Genomic DNA, 19716 nt, shown 5'->3' on the forward strand with positions numbered 1-19716 from the left:
AGCTACACACTTCAACAGCTGCTTAAAAGAAGCCAGAAGACTCAGACACTAAAGCATATACACGCCTCGCTCAGTAGTTCTTGAGAGAGACGAACGGGCAAGGTATTTTGGCAGCCACCAAGAATGAAACAACTTGGGAATAAGTGAAATTAACCACACTGCACAAATGAGGACTAGTTAAGGAAAGCCTTGCATTCAGCACTCACTTTTTGGCTGGCACAGTTTTCTGGAGGTTCCACAGCTTGAGAGTGTTGTCTTCAGAGGCAGTCAGTAGCACAGGGTCTACAGGGTGGAACGCCAGCGCCCGCACCCCATCGAAATGACTGAAACAACGCAATACGCTACATTCAGATATGAGAATACAAAATGGTGGAAATACGGTTTGACAAATGAGACAATGACAAAAGGTGACGTTTTCATGTCAGTATGTCCCAAATGACATCACCAGTACATTTTTCATTCTATCTAATCTGTTTTCGTTCTATTTTTTCTAATAACATGCGTTAACAATTGATTGCCAACTGGAATGGAAGAGCACAAAAAGTGTAACTTGATATGTAGTTTCTCTAGAGGGAAAAACATCTTCCACTTTCATGTCAGTGTGTCCCATGCAACATACATTTGCCAAACAGCTATGTGTAAGTAGATTATTTGTTAGTGGCATAGAAAATACTGATCAACAATCAAAGTCAGTGTACACATTCATTTTCTACCTATTTCTTATTTGTTTATTCTTTTGGCAATGGTGAAATGTCAGCAATCGTGTGTCATTCGGGACAGTAGACATGACACCTGACCTTTTGTCACTGTCTCAAATCCAAAATAAGACCAACATTTAGAATATTTTTTTCAATTTTTGTTAACCCTGATGCAAGAGAAGAAGGGACATTGATTTGTACATGAGGAGTCTGGCTAACACTACAGCTTCAAAATTAGTTTAATGGGGTTTTTGTTTTCATAGCCAACATGAACACCTAAAGTACTAAAGAGGTTCATAGGAGGAGTTACTTCAAAAGGAGGAAGATTCATTAGCACCCAGAACATTTTGTACAATTCCACATGTAATGTTGACTATTTAGTTACAGAGCTAACCGAATGATTGGCCAATAGAAAACTCTGGTGGGAATCACCATGAATTTGAGGTACAGGGCTAACTGAATGATTAGACAATAGAACATTTGTGGAAATTACCTTGTGTGAATTGAGGTGCAACCTGACTTACTGAGTTTTACACATGCACAAATCTCTTTCCTCAATTTCAAAGAGTACTCCATCCCCCTAACTGTACACTAACAAAAGTTGAACATGCACTCAAGCACATATGATGACAAATAACAGTTCTCACCTTCGAAGTGTGTATTTTGCATTCCACGTTTTTCTAAAAACCTCTTTGGGAGCTGAAATCTGCAAAGTCACAAAATAATCCAAGTTAATTAGTTGAACATCAAATAAGATGCACATTTTTAAATACTACAATCATGAAATTGCTGAGGGAGATCTTTGTGGGTCTATAGGGGTTGTTATCTTATTTTGTATTTCTTAATGTCTACAAGGTGTGTTAACAACCTAGGTGTTACTTCTGTTTGCATGCATTTACATTTACAGTTGCTTCGCTTGATGGATTTATGTCTGACCAATAAAACCCAGATTCCAAAAGCAATTACACAGAATGTAACACTCGTGAATGATGCAACTTATCTTCAAGTTCAAATCAAGTGTACTACTGTGAAACACAAAACCTTCACAGACACATGCAGAGTAAATTAAGCATCCCCTCCATCAGTGCCAGAATTTCTCTCTCTCCAAACACACACGCGCGCGCGTACACACACTTCTCACCGGACTCATCTTCGTGTAATACTCACATCATAGTTGGAAGGGTCTGCCTCATTAGTGACGGTAAGCCCGGCGAGCTCGCCCAGTCCCAGGCTGCCGTCAAAGTCATCCTCGTCTTGGCTCCCGTGCATGGGTTTACGTGCTGGGGAAAACCCCAGTCCTCCCCCGCTCTGCATGCCTGTGTCGCCCACAAGACAAAGCAAGACATCAGTATCGCCTACGTCTAGCTACTCAAGGACCAAAAAGGCATAAAGCTAAATGCAGTGAACACCCCAATATCTTTTTTCCTTCATTTTTGTTTGTTTTGTTTCGAAAGAAATTGTATGTATGCTTCTTCTTCTTCTGCGTTCGTGGGCTGAAACTCCCACGTACACTACGTGTTTTTTGCACGAGTGGAATTTTACGTGTATGACCGTTTTTACCCCGCCATTTAGGCAGCCATACGCCGCTTTCGGGGAAAGCATGCTGGGTATTTTTGTGTTTCTATAACCCACCGAACTCTGACATGGATTACAGGATCTTTTTCGTGCGCACTTGGTCTTGTGCTTGCGTGTACACACGGGGGTGTTCGGACACCGAGGAGAGTCTGCACACAAAGTTGACTCTGAGAAATAAATCTCTCGCCGAACGTGGGGACGAACTCACGCTGACAGCGGCCAACTGGATACAAATCCAGCGCGCTACCGACTGAGCTATATCCCAACCCCGTATGTATGCTTGACTCATGCCTCTGGATTCCCAGAGGAACATAGTAAAGCTCCTCAATTGTATAATCTGATTAAACAAAGGGAAGTAAGCGCTCTAAATACATACACGTGTTATTTACTGTAATAGAGAAAGTGAGAGCTATGTGGAACCAGTCTTCTGGCAGCTGAGAGAATGACAAGCATTGAAATCAACAGGCCACTTTCATCCACAACTGTATGTATTCAAAGTGCTAATGAAATGAGTCTCATACTCTGTTTTATTAGTCTGACTGTGTGATATGTTTTCATACTTTCATACAGACCTAAAGGCAACTTTCTGCTTTGTATCAGACAATAAATTCAGACAATAAATTCTTTGTTCTTGATTAAGAGGGTGTCTGTGGAGGGCTGTGGTAGAAAAGAGGGGGTGGGGGTGGGTGGTAGGGAAGCTTTTTGGTATGGGTCAGCCTGAGACAGGCACAAAGAGCTGCTTAGGGCCTTAATAATCTTGACTCATATATCGCTCGGCAGCTCCGCTGTTACTGTACTCTCATAAAAAAAAATTCACATTTCAAAATTGATAAAAAGCTAAATATTCAGTTAAGCCGAGGCTACAAGACATAAAATCACAAGACATTAAATCGTAACTAATCATAAACTGAGGCAAAACATTTTCTTTCTTGTCATGTTATTAAATGGAAAATTTCCTAAATAAATTATCATTTAATTAATATACTTACCCGAATCACATTAGCATTGAGTCACCTGAGATGCTTATCACTGAAAAACGCTTACCCGGCTAAAGAATTTAAAGGGAAGCAACCCCATCACCAAAACGAAAGTGAAAGTAGCTTTGGTAATGGGCCAGTACACCGGGAGTTACCTCCCATACGGGTGTATGCCACGTCACTTCCTCTAGGAACACGTGCCTATTATCATACGGCTTTAAAAAATCTTAAAACCATAAGCGGGGCAGGTGGGAGGGAATACAGTATGTGATTCGGGTAAGTATATTAATTAAATGATAATTTATTTAGGAAATTTTCCATTTAATATCATATTCTTACTCCGAATCACATTAGCAGATAACATCAACAAGGCGGTGGGCTAGAAATGAATCAAAACTCACCATCAAGTTCTGGACAGGAACTGGCCTGCTGCTATGAGCGCTGGAAGGCCTCTGGAGCCATCCTGTCGAAGAGCTGTGACGTCCCGAAGATAAAAGTTTATGAAAACATCTTCGGAACGCCAATACGCAGTTGTCAGCACCTCCTCTAGACGTCTGGAGCGCAGAACTGCCAGAGAGGATGCCCACGCCCTCGTTTCATGGGCTCGGGCCGAGTCAAGTGGCAAGGAGGGCATAACCCCCCCCCTCTTTGTGCGACTCCACTCATAAGCCTGCTTGATGAGCGAGGACACCCACCGGGCCAACGTTACCTTCGACAAATCTTTCTCGCGCCTAGTAAGGAGAGAGATAAACAACAACTTCTGAGAACTAGACCGAATCGGCTGAGTCCGGGCTAAGTACAGACGAAGTGCCCTCACAGGGCAATTGACCGAATCGGGGTCATCCGGGGCCAACGCGCTGGTCAGAGCCTTAACTCTAACCAGCGGAGAGGCCTGCCCCGGAGACTGATTCTTGGCCAGGAAATCAGGCCGGAAACGCAAAGATGCGGAACCGTCCGGCTCAAAGGAGATATCTCCAGGCTGACCCGACAGGGCGTGGACCTCGCTACCCCGTCGGGCCGTAGCCAACAAAAGGAGAAACAGCGCTTTGCGAGTGACATTGAACAGACTGGCCTCGCTTAAAGGCTCAAAATCCGCAGAACGAAGGAATTCCAGGATTAAAAACAAGTCCCACTTGGGAGCGGGCAAACGAGCTTTAGCTTCCTTAAGAGCAGCCCCTTTAATGACTGCAGCTATAACGCCCCCGACTCGAACAGAACGACCAATCTGCTTAAGAGTCGCCGAGATAGCGGAGCGCCGGACCCTCAACGAGGAGACTGAGGCGCCCTGCGAAGACATGAAAGAGAGGTGGTTAGCGACCTGAATAGAGCGCGGGGCCACCGAACTCACCCCTCTAGCTGAACACCAGGCAGTCCATGCCTTCCAGTGGGAAGCATAAACTGAAGAGGTGGACGCTCTATGCGAGCGAGCCACCAAGTCCAGAGTCAAAGACGACGCCCCAGAGCGCTTCAGCGAGTCCCGAACAACTTCCACACGTGAAGCTTCAGAAGACTGGGCTCCTCGTGTGGAATGCCTGTTCGGGGCTGCACTAGTTCCCCTCGCACGAGTGCGAGAGGAATGGGGGGCCCTTGGGCGAGCCGAAGAAGATCTGGAAACCAGACCTGCGACGGCCACAGAGGAGCGACCAGAAGAAGAAGGGCCGGCTCCTCCATCTCCGCTTTCCGGATTACTCGGCTGAGTAACGGAAAGGGAGGAAAGGCGTACGCCTCCAGACCCGTCCAGGGAAAGTCCAGAGCGTTCACTCGCCATGCCTGAGGGTCCGGGAATGGCGAGACGAACACCGGAAGCCTCTTTGAGTACCTTGTGGCAAAAAGGTCCACCAGAGGCTTTTGGACCTGGGCCCAAAGGCGAAGCAGTGCCCCGTGAGTGATCGTCCACTCCGACTGAAGCACTGTACCGGAACGACTGAGCGCATCCGCCAAAGTGTTCAGCCTCCCTGGAAGGTACCTGGCCGAGATCGTGATATGATGCTGAAAGCACCACACCAGGATCTCGCAAGCCCTCTCCGAGAGAGACGGGGACCGCGAGCCTCCCTGCTTGTTGATGTACGCCGCCACTGTCATGTTGTCTGTAAACAGACGAACATGTTTGGCGTACAGGGAGGGCAGAAACTTGGCCAGAGCTAGAGCAACTGCCTCTAGCTCCAGCAAGTTGATGTGCCACAAGGACTGCTCCGTCGTCCACAGACCGGAAGTAGTCTGAAGATCGGTATGTGCCCCCCAACCCTCCCTGGACGCATCTGTAAAGAGGTCCAGGTCGGGGAGGGGCACGACGATCGGAACACCTCTGCAGACCCACTCCGTGTCCAACCACGGAAGGGTCGCAGACTGGAACCATCCCTGCAAAGGGATGAGGGCGTCCCAGTCCACCAGAGGAGAGTCCACAAACGGCTTCAGCGCGAACTGAAGCGGGCGTTTGTGGACCCGGCCCAGTGAAACCAGAAGAGCCATAGACTCCATCTGCCCCAAGATGGAGGCGAGCGAGCGGATGGAAGCCATCAGGAGAGGTAAAGTGGAGCGAATCTGGGCTTGGAGCTTGTCCACCCTTCTCTGAGAAGGCTGGACAGTCCAAGCGACCGTGTCGAAAGACATCCCCAGATAAGTGAATGTCTGTGACGGGGTCAGCTCCGACTTTACCCGGTTGATCGAGAACCCCAACGAGTTGGATTCTCGAAGAACCGTCAGGGTATCCTGCGAACAGCCGCTCTGGGACTGGTTCATGATGAGCCAGTCGTCCAGATAAGCCCGCAGACGGATACCCTGGGACCTCACCAGTGCACAGACCTGTCTCACCACCATGGTGAAAATCCATGGTGCGAGAGACAGCCCGAAAGGGAGTGCGCGAAACTGGTAGATCTGATCTCCCCACCGGAAACGAAGCCATTTCCGGTCGGCCGGATGCATAAGAATGTGAAAGTATGCGTCCGTGAGATCGATCGAGGTCACCCAGTCTCCTGGGCGGAGAGAGTCTCGGACAGAGGCTGGCGTCTCCATCTTGAATTTTATCTCCCTCAAGAAAGTATTGAGGAGAGATAAATCCAACACGGGACGCCATCCTCCTGATGCTTTGGGAACAGCGAACAGACGCCCGTAAAATCCCAGGGAGCTGTGGACCCGAACTCTCTCCACCGCGCCCTTCTGCTCCAGGGAGGCAATTTCCGACTGCAAGACGGAACGTGCTTCCTGCGAGAAGGGGGGCTTGAACCGCGGAGGCACTCGGGTAAGAGGCGCCTTTTCCTCCCGCCAGAGTAGACGGAAGCCCGATCTCACCACTCCCACAATCCATTGGCTGTCTACTACCGACATCCAACGAGAAAGTGCCCGGGAGGGGCCTCCCGCCATCACCAAGGTGGAGGGCGGGAGGGAGGTGAGATCGGGAGCGCTTCATTGGGGGTGTGGCTTACTTCCAGAGCCGCCACGCCCCCTCCCCGATGCCGTCCTCTTCTTCCCACCACGAGCGGCCGGCGGAGCCTGCCGCTTCTGAGCTGGCTTGGGGTTAGACGATGTCTGAGCCTGCTTCTGTTTAGAAGGCTGAGACTGTTTCACCCCCTTCAGAGTGTAGTCAAGGAACTGACTGTCCTTGTTTGACTGAATCTCCTTCTGTCTGGCATCCAGTGCCAGCGGACAGAAGAGAGACTCCTCTGAGACCGGGGAGACTCTCAAGGTCTCCCTAGTAGCCAGTTCCGTGAATTGGGACTGCGAGAGGAAGAGATCCCTCCTGCAGAGTACCGCTTGGGTGTACTGCAGGGAGGAAAGACGCAATTGTTCCTCATTGACCTTGGCCAATGCGGCCAAAAGCGCAGAGACATCGTCCGCATTCTGTTCTTCACTGAGAGTGAAAGGAACTAGCGAATCGGTCAATGCCCGAGACAGAGCCCGAACGAGAGTCTCCGCAATGGAGGACAGTTCGATCTGCCGACGTCCAACCTCCTCAGCAGAGAGGAGGGAAGCCTCGGAAACCGGCAAAACCGAATCACGCTTGATCGGTTTAGTCAGAAGAGGCAGCAATTCCCGGGAAACCGGAAGGGTAGCCCTAGGGAGTGCAAAAGACGCCAGCCAATTCTGGCTCTGATTGGGCATGCCAAGCTTCCTATTGGCCGTAGGCACGAAGGAAGAGGCTTGGGCAGCTGAAGCCACCCACTGCTGAGCTGATTCCGGAACTGGACCAAAAGGAAGCAGTAACGGAACAGGCACTGGCCGAATACCACTCCCCGCATGTGCTGGACGAACCAGTGAATGCGAAAGTTGGTAAGCCACTGACGGAGACTCGGCGAACCGGAAGGAAGAAACATCCTCCTGTGCCGGCCGGAAGTCCGCCATGGCAGAAGGAACGAATGATGCGGAAGAGTCCGCAGCCACCACCCCTTCAGGAAAATAACGAGACGTTACTTCCGCCGCGACGTCAAGAACAGACTTGAGCTTCGACGGAAACACGCCCCGCGACTCCTCGCTGACCACTGATGGAGCATCAGAATAGTCACACGTGGAACCATGACCGAAGTCACCAGTTCCGGAAGCAGAAGCATGCCCTGGCAAACCGGAAACCGGAAAAGCCTGAGCACTAACGTCATCCTGCCGCCCAAAATCCTGTGAAGGTAAAGGGTAAGCAGGACGACCATCCGCAAAAACCGGAGCTGGATGAGCTGACGTCACTCCCCCGACTGAGTGGAGTGATGCCTGCTCAAGCCTAGGCGCTTGAAAGCCGGAAGGCGCACGCTGTAATCCACTATCTGGTATCCGGAAGGAACCACCAGAAGAGGAAGAAGCGTTTCCGGCCGAAACCGGAAGTGTAGTCAACGGAACCGCAAAATGCGGAAGTGAAGACTGCACTGGTTGACTTCGCGATCCGGAAGGACCGGAAGTCAGTGAATACTCCATCCTGCCGCGACCGCCGTAGCGTGCCGGAGCGGACGGATCATCACTTCCGGCAAGTGCCGGAAATGCGGCAGTCGAAACCGACTGCCGCCGCTGTTCGAACAAGTCCGGGGCCTCGTAGGTTATCGCCGGAAATGAAAGATCAGCAAGGTATCGGTCGTGACCCGATGCGAAAGAGCTGTCCCCCGAAGGAGAACGTCCAGGCGCCTCACGAGGGCTATCGGACCAGCTCTGCTTACCAACCGACGCTGAAGAGGGAGGACGCTGCTCCAAGCCGGAAGTGGAGGACAAAGACACGGAAGCCAATGCCCGGACGTCACTGCCAGATGCCGGAAACGCCGAACTGCTGGCGACGGAACGCTGAAATTCTGCCTGCACCAAGCTGCGGATTTCTGGAACCAGTGACTTTAACAGAGAGGAAACCAACGCACCTTGTCCAGGTGCTAACAAAGAAGACGAAGTCTCCGAAGTAGAGACAGGTGCAGAAGTAACAGTAGCGCTAGGCGCCGCAAAAGAAGCAGAAGTAGTAACAGCGCTAGGCGCCGAAATTGGTACAGCCAACAAAGTGTTACGCTCTTGGTCTGTAACAAGTAACGTTGCTTTGGAAGAGGAAGACTTAGCCTTAATTTTCCCCTTGGGGTCCGACTTGCCACGGCGCTTGTCTGAATCAGACATGTTGACAACAACACGTGGCAACGCGAAAAAATTTACTGAAACATAAGTCTAAACGACTGGAAAATTCAGTAAACACACGCACTAATGCGTTAACAAAATACTATAGCTAAACTTGCCCCACAAGCAGAGGCACGGAGAGCTACAAACAAAGTCACACGAGCTAGAAAACTAACTCACACAACAAAATGGCGACACGCAAGACACTGACACAAACGTCAACAACACGTGGCAAAGCCAAAAAGATTTACTGAAACGTAAGTCAAAACGACTGAAAACACAGTAAACACACACGCTTACGCGTCAACAAAATACTAAAGCTACACTTGCCCAAACAGAAAGAGGGCACGCAGAGCTACTAGCAAAGTCACACGAGTTAGCTAACTAACTCACACAACAAAATGGCGAAACACGCAAGTCACTGACACACAAGTCCGTAAAAAACGGACAACGTACAGTAACGAAACAGCGCAAACAACCAACAACAAACGGGAACGAGCTCACCAAACTGTAGGCAAGGCGAGCAGACAAGCTGGGTAACGTGGCCGGCGGGTGTCACTCAAACACACAAGGTCAGCCACAGAGCGTCAAAAAGTGAACCGTCCTCTCCGAGGTGAAAAAGACGTATGATAATAGGCACGTGTTCCTAGAGGAAGTGACGTGGCATACACCCGTATGGGAGGTAACTCCCGGTGTACTGGCCCATTACCAAAGCTACTTTCACTTTCGTTTTGGTGATGGGGTTGCTTCCCTTTAAATTCTTTAGCCGGGTAAGCGTTTTTCAGTGATAAGCATCTCAGGTGACTCAATGCTAATGTGATTCGGAGTAAGAATATGATATTAAATTCAAAAGGATCTAATCTCCTTAACATTCCTTAGCACACAAGTATCAAAGCTGTAACAGTTTAACTGGAGGAATTTGTCACTGAATAAAGTGTACGTAATATCTTCTAGCGGTAACAAGACTGGCTACCTACTAAAGCCACCACAAAACCAGGCAAAATCAAAATCAAATCAGCAAACAAAAAGGAATAGTATCAATACAACAAATGAAACATTCGGCTACTTTCTAATGCATGCAACCTAACCAGAACACCAAAAGCAATTTCATGCAAAGCTGTCAAACACCAAGAGACACAAATACAAACATATAAAGTACCTTTAACAACTACAAATAACCCAACTCCTCTACTTAATGATTTAGTAAGCAAGGAAAGGGGAAATATATTTTCTCTGCATGTTTTCGATAAAATGTACGCCCACAAAATTCCTCAGTTGTAACCAGTAAAATCGTTAAATAGCGCTATTTAACAAGCACACACTGCTGTGTGTATCTGTAAGCTGAAGCATTCGCCAGACCAGTCTAGCATATGCAGTGCGTATCAATAAGCATTTACCAGAGGAATAAAACTTCTACCACAAGCTTTCCCTCTGTAGAACTGTTCTTTCTTTTTACTTGGGAACTACACCGACACAAGGATGAATCATACCCTCTGGGAAGATAAACATACTACTGGTATACAAAGATACATGTAATCTACAGAAGGAAGGGGGGAGCATACCAGCATCCACCTCATCTGCTTCGCTGGGATTGGGCGGACTGGATGGAGGCTCCGACTCAAAGCCAGGCAGATCGTCTTCCGAACCCAGATTAGCTAACATGGCTTGTAAGGCAGACCGCGTGGGTCCTGGGAGCACAACGAACAAGCACAAAACACAGTGACACATACACGCACATAGTCATTCTAGTCTGACTGCAATAGGTCACAAGGATGCCAGTGAGTGTGCTTTCTTACAGCAGAAATTACTAAGCACTCAAATTTACAACACTTCAACACAGACAGTATGTACTACATTTCACAGCATGTCCAACATATCTTACAAACTATGCTTAAAACTTTAAACGAAAAAGAACATACACAGGAAAGGCTAGGCATAACAGGATGGCACAAACACAAGTGAAACTGTGAACACATGCAATCATGACAGCCAAACCTCCAGGAGGAAGTTCCACTGCCAGGGTTATTTTTGTGTTATTCTCTCCTACTCAAAACTTCATGCTCTAATTCAGGCATGCACTGTCTACGTGCCTAAACTCTCTTTAATTAAATATCTAAAAGCATGACTTAATAAGTTATTAATTTCAAATTCCCCCTCTCAACCCTCATTCAAAAACAAAAAAATCAATTCTCATGACTCTTGTTCTTTTCAGGCAAAGTGGTACACCTGTACATACTATCTGAAAAAGTCATGCCTTCTCTAATCATCTACACACTCAAAAATCCACATGCAAAAGTAATGTTCAGGGGCTCACATCCACGTCGGACATCCACAGATATTTTTTCCAAATGTCCTATACATTTTTCATGCAAGAGGACATATGTCCTATTGTTTTTGTCACAAAGTGGTCATTGTCCGATTATGCTTTCATTTGATCCAGACATTGTCAGTACTTTCTAATTTACAGTAGTTTGATTTGCTATTTTATCAATGTTTTGCGAAGCGATGTGTCTCTCCAAGCAGACAAACCTTGGGGAGACTTTATGTGCTTTTTATAGAGAAGAGCTTCCAAGGATCGCAACTCTGAATGCTCCAAGCCGGTTGCCAGTTGCCTCCCTTCGCGTTTTTTCTCTCTCCGAAAAAGCAACATGCCGCCGAAACGAAAATTAGTGCCAGAAAAAGGCCAGAATGTTGTACTTCAAATCTCTCTCCTCATCAGCGGCTAGTACCACTAAAACTGAGCTCCCTCCAGCCTCTGAGCAGCCAAGAAAATTATTTTATTTGTTCTGTTGCCTTTGTGACAAGAAACTACTGAAGTTTAATCAAATTTACGTTTTGTTGCGAAAAAAAAAAGGTCCTATCGATTTATTTTTTGCTCAGGACAAATGTCCTATTACTTTTGCATTGTCCAGGACATTTGTCTTATGCCACCTCTCATGGAAGTGAGCCCCTGTTAATGTTTCCACAGAAAACTCAATCACAGACTTGAATCATCACTCACAACATGAAAACTGTAACACTAACAAACTGAAATATCAAACATCCTGTGGAAACTGAACAAAGAAGGGTAAGCAGTGAACACTTACTGTTTTTCTTTCCTTTCCTCTCCTTTTTATACTGTTCTTTTAGCTCTGATATATGCCGCTGGTCAACGCTCCACTCCGCGTTGGAGGATGCATCTTTCTTTTCTGTGCATTAGGACAGATACACACAGCCAGGCTAAGTAAGAGGTTATCCCAATTTGATATTTTTTTTTAGCCGATTATCAATTGCATGAATTACCTGCGTTTCTTGGAACACAGACGCACCATCCTTCGTGTCAATGTCAAAGGATCTTCAGTTAAAACTTCTTTGCCGTAACGGACTGTTTTAATCCTTTTCTGTCTCGTGGAAGAACAGTTTTAATGCACACTGATTTTGTTGTTAATGAACCTGGACTAGCTTTCTTTTCTTACCACTATTACTAGTTTTAATTGCTAGAGTGGATGTATGAACCAGTCAATTTCTGTTGAAGAACTTCTGGAAAATAGTGAAGAGTTCTGTAACTGTCTTTTTCATGATGCCTGTCTTCAAAAAGCACTTACCCTAAAGGTATAGGAAAAACACTGTGTAATCCAACTGAAAACAAATATACCCCCTATCACCCTGTACAGAAGACAGGCCTTTCGCTCAAGCTTGAAAAATAGCAGTTGCACATGTAAGGTTTTTCAGCAGTGGACTTTTCACAAATACTGAAGATTTCATTGCTCCAGCTGTGCTCAAATCTTCACTTCTACCGCCACAATATTCTTCCCCAACTCTCCTAAAAAATTCAATATCCCAGATTTCTTTTCAAGTTCAACTTTCTGGAATAATCAGGAAAGTATAGGAAAGCTGTGTACTGAGTTAAAGTTTCTGATAATGCCAGTGCAAACATCCCAGAAGGCAACACACACAAAGGTCACACACACACACACACAGCACATCTTGGGGTAAATATGGACAACCATCAAAGGACAAGTGACACTGACACCCATGGAAAACACACACACACAGTACTGTCTTCAGTGAAACTCAGTGCATCAGAAAACGCCCAGTGACTAAATAAAAGAAGTACTTTAGACTCCTTTATTTTTAAATAGTCTCAGATTCTCAATGCTCTTCTTTCCAAACAATTAAAACGCAATGTCACTCCTACATCCAGAAATTAGTAAGGGATCGGGAGGAGAAAGGTGAGCCCTATTTCTAGTTGGACAGAATCAAATCTAAAGAGGTTTTCAGCCACAATCATGCCAATCAAGGTTCTCAACAACACAACCACACCTATAAAAAGGAAAACAAAATACAGAAAAGCAAACAAAATATACATTTGATTTCTGAAGTGAAACTGAGAGGAAAAAAAGATAACAAAGACAGGTGAGAGCTGAAAATAAAAACAGAAAGAACAGAGAGAAAAAAAGAACAAAATGAAAAAAAAAGAAAGAGAAACAAAAACCATGAAAAAAAGTATAAACATAAAACGTGGAGACAAAATCAAAGCTAGGCTCTGACAGGCTTTGACGAAAAGAACCCCAGTTTGCCATAACTTACAAAAAAAGAAGGGCAGCTAAACCCAGTAAAGAAGAGGAAAAGGGGCACGCCGCACGGAAGGGCTAGAGAAAACTAAGCTGTACTTGTAGTGCGGCGTGACAGTGAGGTTTACCCAAATGGCTACGGTCCTGACTACGAGCCTCCCCTGCACCCTCACCGCTCTCTGTGACGAGAAAGTCAAACTCGGCCAGGGCCTCCTCTGTTTCTGGATCATCCAGCAGCTCCTCGCCCGCCATGCTTTCGTTCCCAACAACCTGCAAAACAAACCGCCATTGTTCTGAACTTTTGCTGCAAATGTTGCACAGCTATCATATCATGCAAACTGCAGAACTGAAAAATATCCATCATCTTAAAATAATGCCAGTCACCGTACGTCACAACCTAGAAAACACACGATCATTTACCTGAAAATACTGCATAGCAATCATTCCCCGCAAACTCAAAAACTTTACAGTATCCATCACCTTAAATAATGGCCAGCAATCATGCTCCACAATTTAGAAAACATGTTTCAAACCACCGCCTTGAAATGACATACTGCTGGAGCTGAACCCTGTAACATTTTAGTTTTAAAAATTAGTGTGTCACACTCAGGTGCAAATTCTCAGTCAAAGAGTTGACAAATAAAGTACTTTGGCTTATACTTTTTGGTATGTTGCTTTTCATATGCACATGAACAGCCCATACACTATCATAATCCTGGATAACAAGTATCACAAAAGAAATACAACACGACAACCGACTTATCAACTATAACCAGAGTAATTTTGTTCTCATCCTACAAAATTCTTCCTCTTTCTGCACATCCTATTATTGCTTATCTTTGCCACTAACAGGCTGCACATCTTTTTTAATAATTCTTATGACATCTGCAACTTTTTATCAAAACAAGACTGCAAACGTCACCAAGAACTCTTAATTATTCCAAATGCAAAGAGAAAACTTACCTTGATTTTCACCCCTTTCCTTTCCAATCTTTCATCAGACTCATCATCAGCAGCCATTCCATCCTCATTCTCATCACTGGAAAAAATACAAAATCAGAAAAATACTGAGTAATGTCATCACAATACAGTCATGTTCCATTTACTTTTTTGACACAGCATCATCTTTTGTACCTTGCAAAATTGCTGCAGTGCTACTCTGACTGAGTTTTCAGAACAAACAGTTGAACATCCCCCCCCCCCCCCCCCCCCCCCCCCAAAATCGGTCTCAAAGAGTCCGATTTCACACACAATCTTGAGGAAAAAAGTCAAAGATTTCTCTCGAACACAGGCTCACCTCAGATTCTCATCATCATCATCCACCACATTCTCCCCCGCCAGAAAGTCAAAAGTGTTCATGACAGCGCTCTCTGTGTCAATCAGCTCGCTGTCTACTGGCCCAGTGCCTTGAAGTTTTTTCAGTGCCACTCTGAAAACAGCAACAACCACATAACAATTATTAACTTTTGACAGAGTTTATATTTATCTGGTCCACACACAGATGTTAGTTAACCTGAAACAAAACTGATGGCAACGATACTGGCAACCACACTGAAGAATATCTGGGATTAACGTGAGCAGAACAATAACTGCTAACAACTGTACTGTCCTCTATAAAACTGTCCCCGGAAAACTGGCTTTGAGTTTGACGCATGTACACATTTAGTGACTAACTTTAAGTGTTATTACTTTTTTAAATGTATCTTTCAAAGATATAAATGCAACAAAAATCTCAAAACAAAGCTCCCAACTAAACAATGAACATCAGAGAGTAGCCTCTCTGAAGAGTGGTAAAAATGCTAATACACCAACCATTCTTAGACTCTTTGATTATTCTCATCCATATTCTCAAGGTTATTTAGTATTTACACAGAACAACAAAACAGTGCAGAATACTTACATTCACCCCCCACCTCACCCCCACCTGACCAGCAATTTACACAGACAGTAATTTGAGTAAAATATCAACAGCACCAGCCTTCATCATATCAATGACACCAGAAAACACTGAGTACAATGCCTACCTTTTCCCTTGGATGTCCCGCTTGCCAGGCTGTTGTTCCCCATTAACCAGTGCCTGCGGACCATCTGCGTCACTTTCTCCAGACACAGGCTGGAGGCCTAGGAGGGAGCGTACACGAGCAGATCTCACATCGATGATTGTGTCTGTGTACCCAATTTCTTGGAGGTACCTGGAAATAGTCATTTAAAAACATGACGAATAATAAAAATGTAACAGAAATCCACACACAAAACCTACTAAATCATTTATCCATGTATAATTTGCTTAAGCTATAACAGGAAAATGTGATCACATGTTTTACTATTCTGCTTCATTCAAAACTATTCCAACTGCAATGTAGTACAAAATCTAACTACCGCCGTGTCTGAAAGGCTATCTGAACTACAACAAATGTCACTTTATTAAGATCTTTTGAAAAAAGTTATAAAAATGTCCACAAATCTATTAGCTGAATGTTTACAATGAAGACTGCACTTACAGCCCCCGTCGCGATATAACCTTCGTGGTTGAAAACGACGTTAAACACCAAATAAAGAAAAAGAAAGAACTTACTGCCGCAGCAACTGTCTGCCCTGTTTCCATTGAGCATTGCTGTTGATAGAGGAGGACAGAGCTGGTTCACCATCAACCTGGTCATCTGAAAACAACCCACAGTTAAAATCATGTAAATATTAAATCACCTCAATGTTTACACTAGCAATGAGATGATATTTAAATTAGGTCATATTATCTTGTAAGCATAATTGTTTTTAACTAAGCTGACCAAACCCTCTCATTTCATTCCACACTGTTCCTATAGAAATTTACTTTACATACAAAACAGAAATACCAAGGCACCCTTTTACAATGAAACACATTACCAAGAGAAATTCAATAATGCACAAGGAAATCACTGTAATAACCAACTGACATGCTAGCTTGTCTAAGCTTCACTAACTAGTAACTACAGACCAAAAAGTCCAAACATACCATCTTTTCTATCAAAGACTGGAGGTTTTAGATCCTCTGGATTCAAATCAGTGCCATACTTGAGTTTGTGGTATTTGGCTCTGAAATAAAAGTTAAGAATAACAGTTAACATGCACATGCAGACAGACCATATGTAGTAGTTGTAGTATAGTAATCCCATCATCAGCACTTATAAATACATGTAAATGTTCAATACAATCATAAACCAACCATATAATGATGTGTATCAACACAGTTTACACGTTTTCTTTCACTTTCACTGTTGATTATTTATAAACAGACCCTTTGTGTACAGAAGTTCAGAAAACATGCAATACTAAACTGTTCCAACTGACAAAAAGCTGAAATGGTTTTGAAACAAATCAATCAGCTGGCAGTGAACTCAGTCATACTGACTAGTTATTCTTATAGCATCGTGTCCAGATTTGGATAAAGAACATTTCAAATACATATCAACTCTGTTAAAAAATTAAAGGACTGGGAATGGGATGGTGAAACCACCAGGCTTACCTTTCTTGCTTCAGTGCAAATTCCAACATTTTGATTCTACGAACAAGATCCTGTTTTAAGTTCTCTTGACCCTTCCGCTCCCCTTGAAGAAAAGCAATTCTGGCCTGCAAGTGCAAAGGAAAATAATGATTCAATCAATTAAAGCAGTGTGTAAGCACACACGTAGACATACAATGATACATGCATACTCACATTAGTGTGTTTGAGCGAGTCTGCCAGAAAACGAGGCAGACACATACATATACACACACTGCGGAAGAGACAGGAACCAGTTCCAGTAATACAAATTTGACTAAACTGTAAAAAACAACCTTATTCTAAAAGTCTTCACACAAAAAGTAAAAGTAAAACTTAAAGCAATCCACACGCTTTCAATTTCATACCTAAATTGTTAGGCTGAAATTTCAAAATACATTTTAAGTCATGGGTTGAAATCACTGCATTTGGTTGCTCCACTGATAACTAATTAGCATGCGTCAGCATGACAAGCCTAATTGAGTCATGAATATGTGATACACTGACAGGGAAACAGGGAAAATATTTATGCACAGTTTTACTTTATTGCAAATAGGGCAGCCTGCCAGTGTTTCATGAAGCATTGCTCATCAAACCAAGGCAGAGTGGGTGGCTGCAAACGTTTTTCATTGGTTTCAGAACAACAACAAAATTCAGCATTGAGGTATTTTAAGTGTTTGTCCGTCTGTCCACTTAAAAGACTGCTGGATCAATCGATTTAATGACTGTAGCGTGTTGTTTTGTCATAATGAAAACGTTTCTTGTTTTTTGATTCAGCATTTAGGAGAAAGAAAACCCTTTTTATTCCCTTTTGAGTAATGATTTGCTTTGTTTTTCATTAATTCTATTTTTACTGCCAGTTTGATAAACTCATGCAATGTCAAAGCTAGATACTGACAAAAACTAAAACAACCATACAGACACACACTGAAGACCACAGTAACTGACTGAAGCGTAAATTAATCTGGAATGCACTGTATGCAGTGAAAAATTCATCTCATCTTATTCTTAATAAGTTAATTTCCCCACATGGAATTGAATTTTCGTTTTCTATAGATATAATCATCTATGTGTTTAGTCACAACCACAGGAAGGCTACCTTTCACTAATATCATGAAAATGGTTTCTATTTGTTTACATGAGCATAATTTATTACTTTCTATTGGTAAGCAAACTGGAATGAAGAACTCTTAATTTAATTGCTTATTACTATAATAAAATCAAAAGTAAAAGAAAACAGAAGAATGACAGAAAGAAATGAAACAAGAAGGGCAAAGCCCATACGACTCACATGCTTGACCTTGACATGGTCAAATAACTAAACCTAGCAATGACATCATACACTAAGAACTGCTTTACACATTTTTCCTACCAAAATACATGTGACCTTGACCCAAGGTCAAGGTCATCCAAGGTCATGCAACACAAAGCTGTTAATTCAAGACATAGGAAGTACAATGGTGCTTATTGGCTCTTTCTACCATGAGATATGGTCACTTTTAGTGGTTCACTACCTTATTTTGGTCACATTTCATAAGGGTCAAAGTGACCTTGACCTTGATCATATGTGACCAAATGTGTCTCATGATGAAAGCATAACATGTGCCCCACATAATTTTTAAGTTTGAAACAGTTATCTTCCATAGTTCAGGGTCAAGGTCACTTCAAAATATGTATACAATCCAACTTTGAAGAGCTCCTGTGACCTTGACCTTGAAGCAAGGTAAACCAAACTGGTATCAAAAGATGGGGCTTACTTTGCCCTATATATCATATATAGGTGAGGTATTCAATCTCAAAAACTTCAGAGAAAATGGGAAAAATGTAAAAAATAGCTGTTTTTTAGGCAACATTTATGGCCCCTGCGACCTTGACCTTGAAGCAAGGTCAAGATGCTATGTATGTTTTTTGGGGCCTTGTCATCATACACCATCTTGCCAAATTTGGTACTGATAGACTGAATAGTGTCCAAGAAATATCCAACGTTAAAGTTTTCCGGACGGACGTCCGGACGGACGGACGGACGGACGGACGGACGTCCGGACGGACGGACGGACGGACGGACGGACGACTCGGGTGAGTACATAGACTCACTTTTGCTTCGCATGTGAGTCAAAAAGGTACCTTAAACAAGCACTACTGAGACTTAGTGAAAGACAACCATAATTACTGCTGAGCGAGATCTAAAGCTACTGTTTGTTTGATGTATTGTAGTATTTGTACCTGTAAGGTTGGAGTCTTGTTCGTTTCAGAACTTGGCACAGCAGTAACTACTGTTCAACAATTATATTTTTTTTGTCTCAAGCTGTCTCTGAATCAGTAAATGCAAAATGCACTTATTTAAGTCACCTGATTTTCATTATTCCTTGTTTGTTTGCAGTATTGCAGACCGTCTTCTTGCTTGTCTGCACTATCCTCATGTACTGCATTTTGCAACCAAATACTTTACTTGGTCATAGAATTTCTGGTCTGTGTAATGCAAACCTTAAAACAGGAAATGACATGTTGAGGGAGTATTATTACTGGGAGGCCAAGTATATTTTCACAAATGTATGCCTTCGAAGAACCCACAAGTGATTCCAGAGAATAGTCCAGTACTTCACCTCATACACTCATCTTGCATGCTGCTATTGCTAGTGCTAGTACTAGTAGTAGTAATACAGTAGTAGAAAATTTTGTATATGCAGGTCACTTATCAGCCGTGACAAACGGTAACACTAAAGTCTAAACAATGCACATAGCGGTCAATACCGCATTAATGAAAATTTCTTGATTTTCAGTTAATTAATTTAAAAGTAGTTTTCACCACACAAAAGCACACATACAATGAT

At 44.0% G+C, this 19716-nt stretch overlaps 1 protein-coding gene across 2 annotated transcripts in view; it reads right to left on the reverse strand.

Annotated features, from left to right (window-relative positions):
* Nucleotides 1-19716, reverse strand: part of LOC138951724 (striatin-3-like) — a 31694-nt gene that overhangs the window by 11093 nt on the left and 885 nt on the right. The window contains exons 2-13 of one of the 2 annotated variants that reach the window (XM_070323286.1): nt 16871-16974; nt 16361-16440; nt 15944-16028; nt 15393-15560; nt 14666-14797; nt 14332-14407; nt 13542-13638; nt 11902-12003; nt 10378-10503; nt 1866-2014; nt 1346-1404; nt 207-323 (exon numbers count right to left, since the gene is read on the reverse strand). In XM_070323286.1, coding sequence (XP_070179387.1) covers nt 207-323; nt 1346-1404; nt 1866-2014; nt 10378-10503; nt 11902-12003; nt 13542-13638; nt 14332-14407; nt 14666-14797; nt 15393-15560; nt 15944-16028; nt 16361-16440; nt 16871-16974 — 1295 coding nt within the window. The remainder of the gene's footprint in view (nt 1-206; nt 324-1345; nt 1405-1865; nt 2015-10377; nt 10504-11901; nt 12004-13541; nt 13639-14331; nt 14408-14665; nt 14798-15392; nt 15561-15943; nt 16029-16360; nt 16441-16870; nt 16975-19716) is intronic. The other variant, XM_070323287.1, reaches the window with a different exon arrangement.

The sequence above is a fragment of the Littorina saxatilis genome, linkage group LG17 (genome assembly GCF_037325665.1).
Source record: "Littorina saxatilis isolate snail1 linkage group LG17, US_GU_Lsax_2.0, whole genome shotgun sequence".
NCBI classification, from domain to species: Eukaryota; Metazoa; Mollusca; class Gastropoda; order Littorinimorpha; family Littorinidae; genus Littorina; species Littorina saxatilis.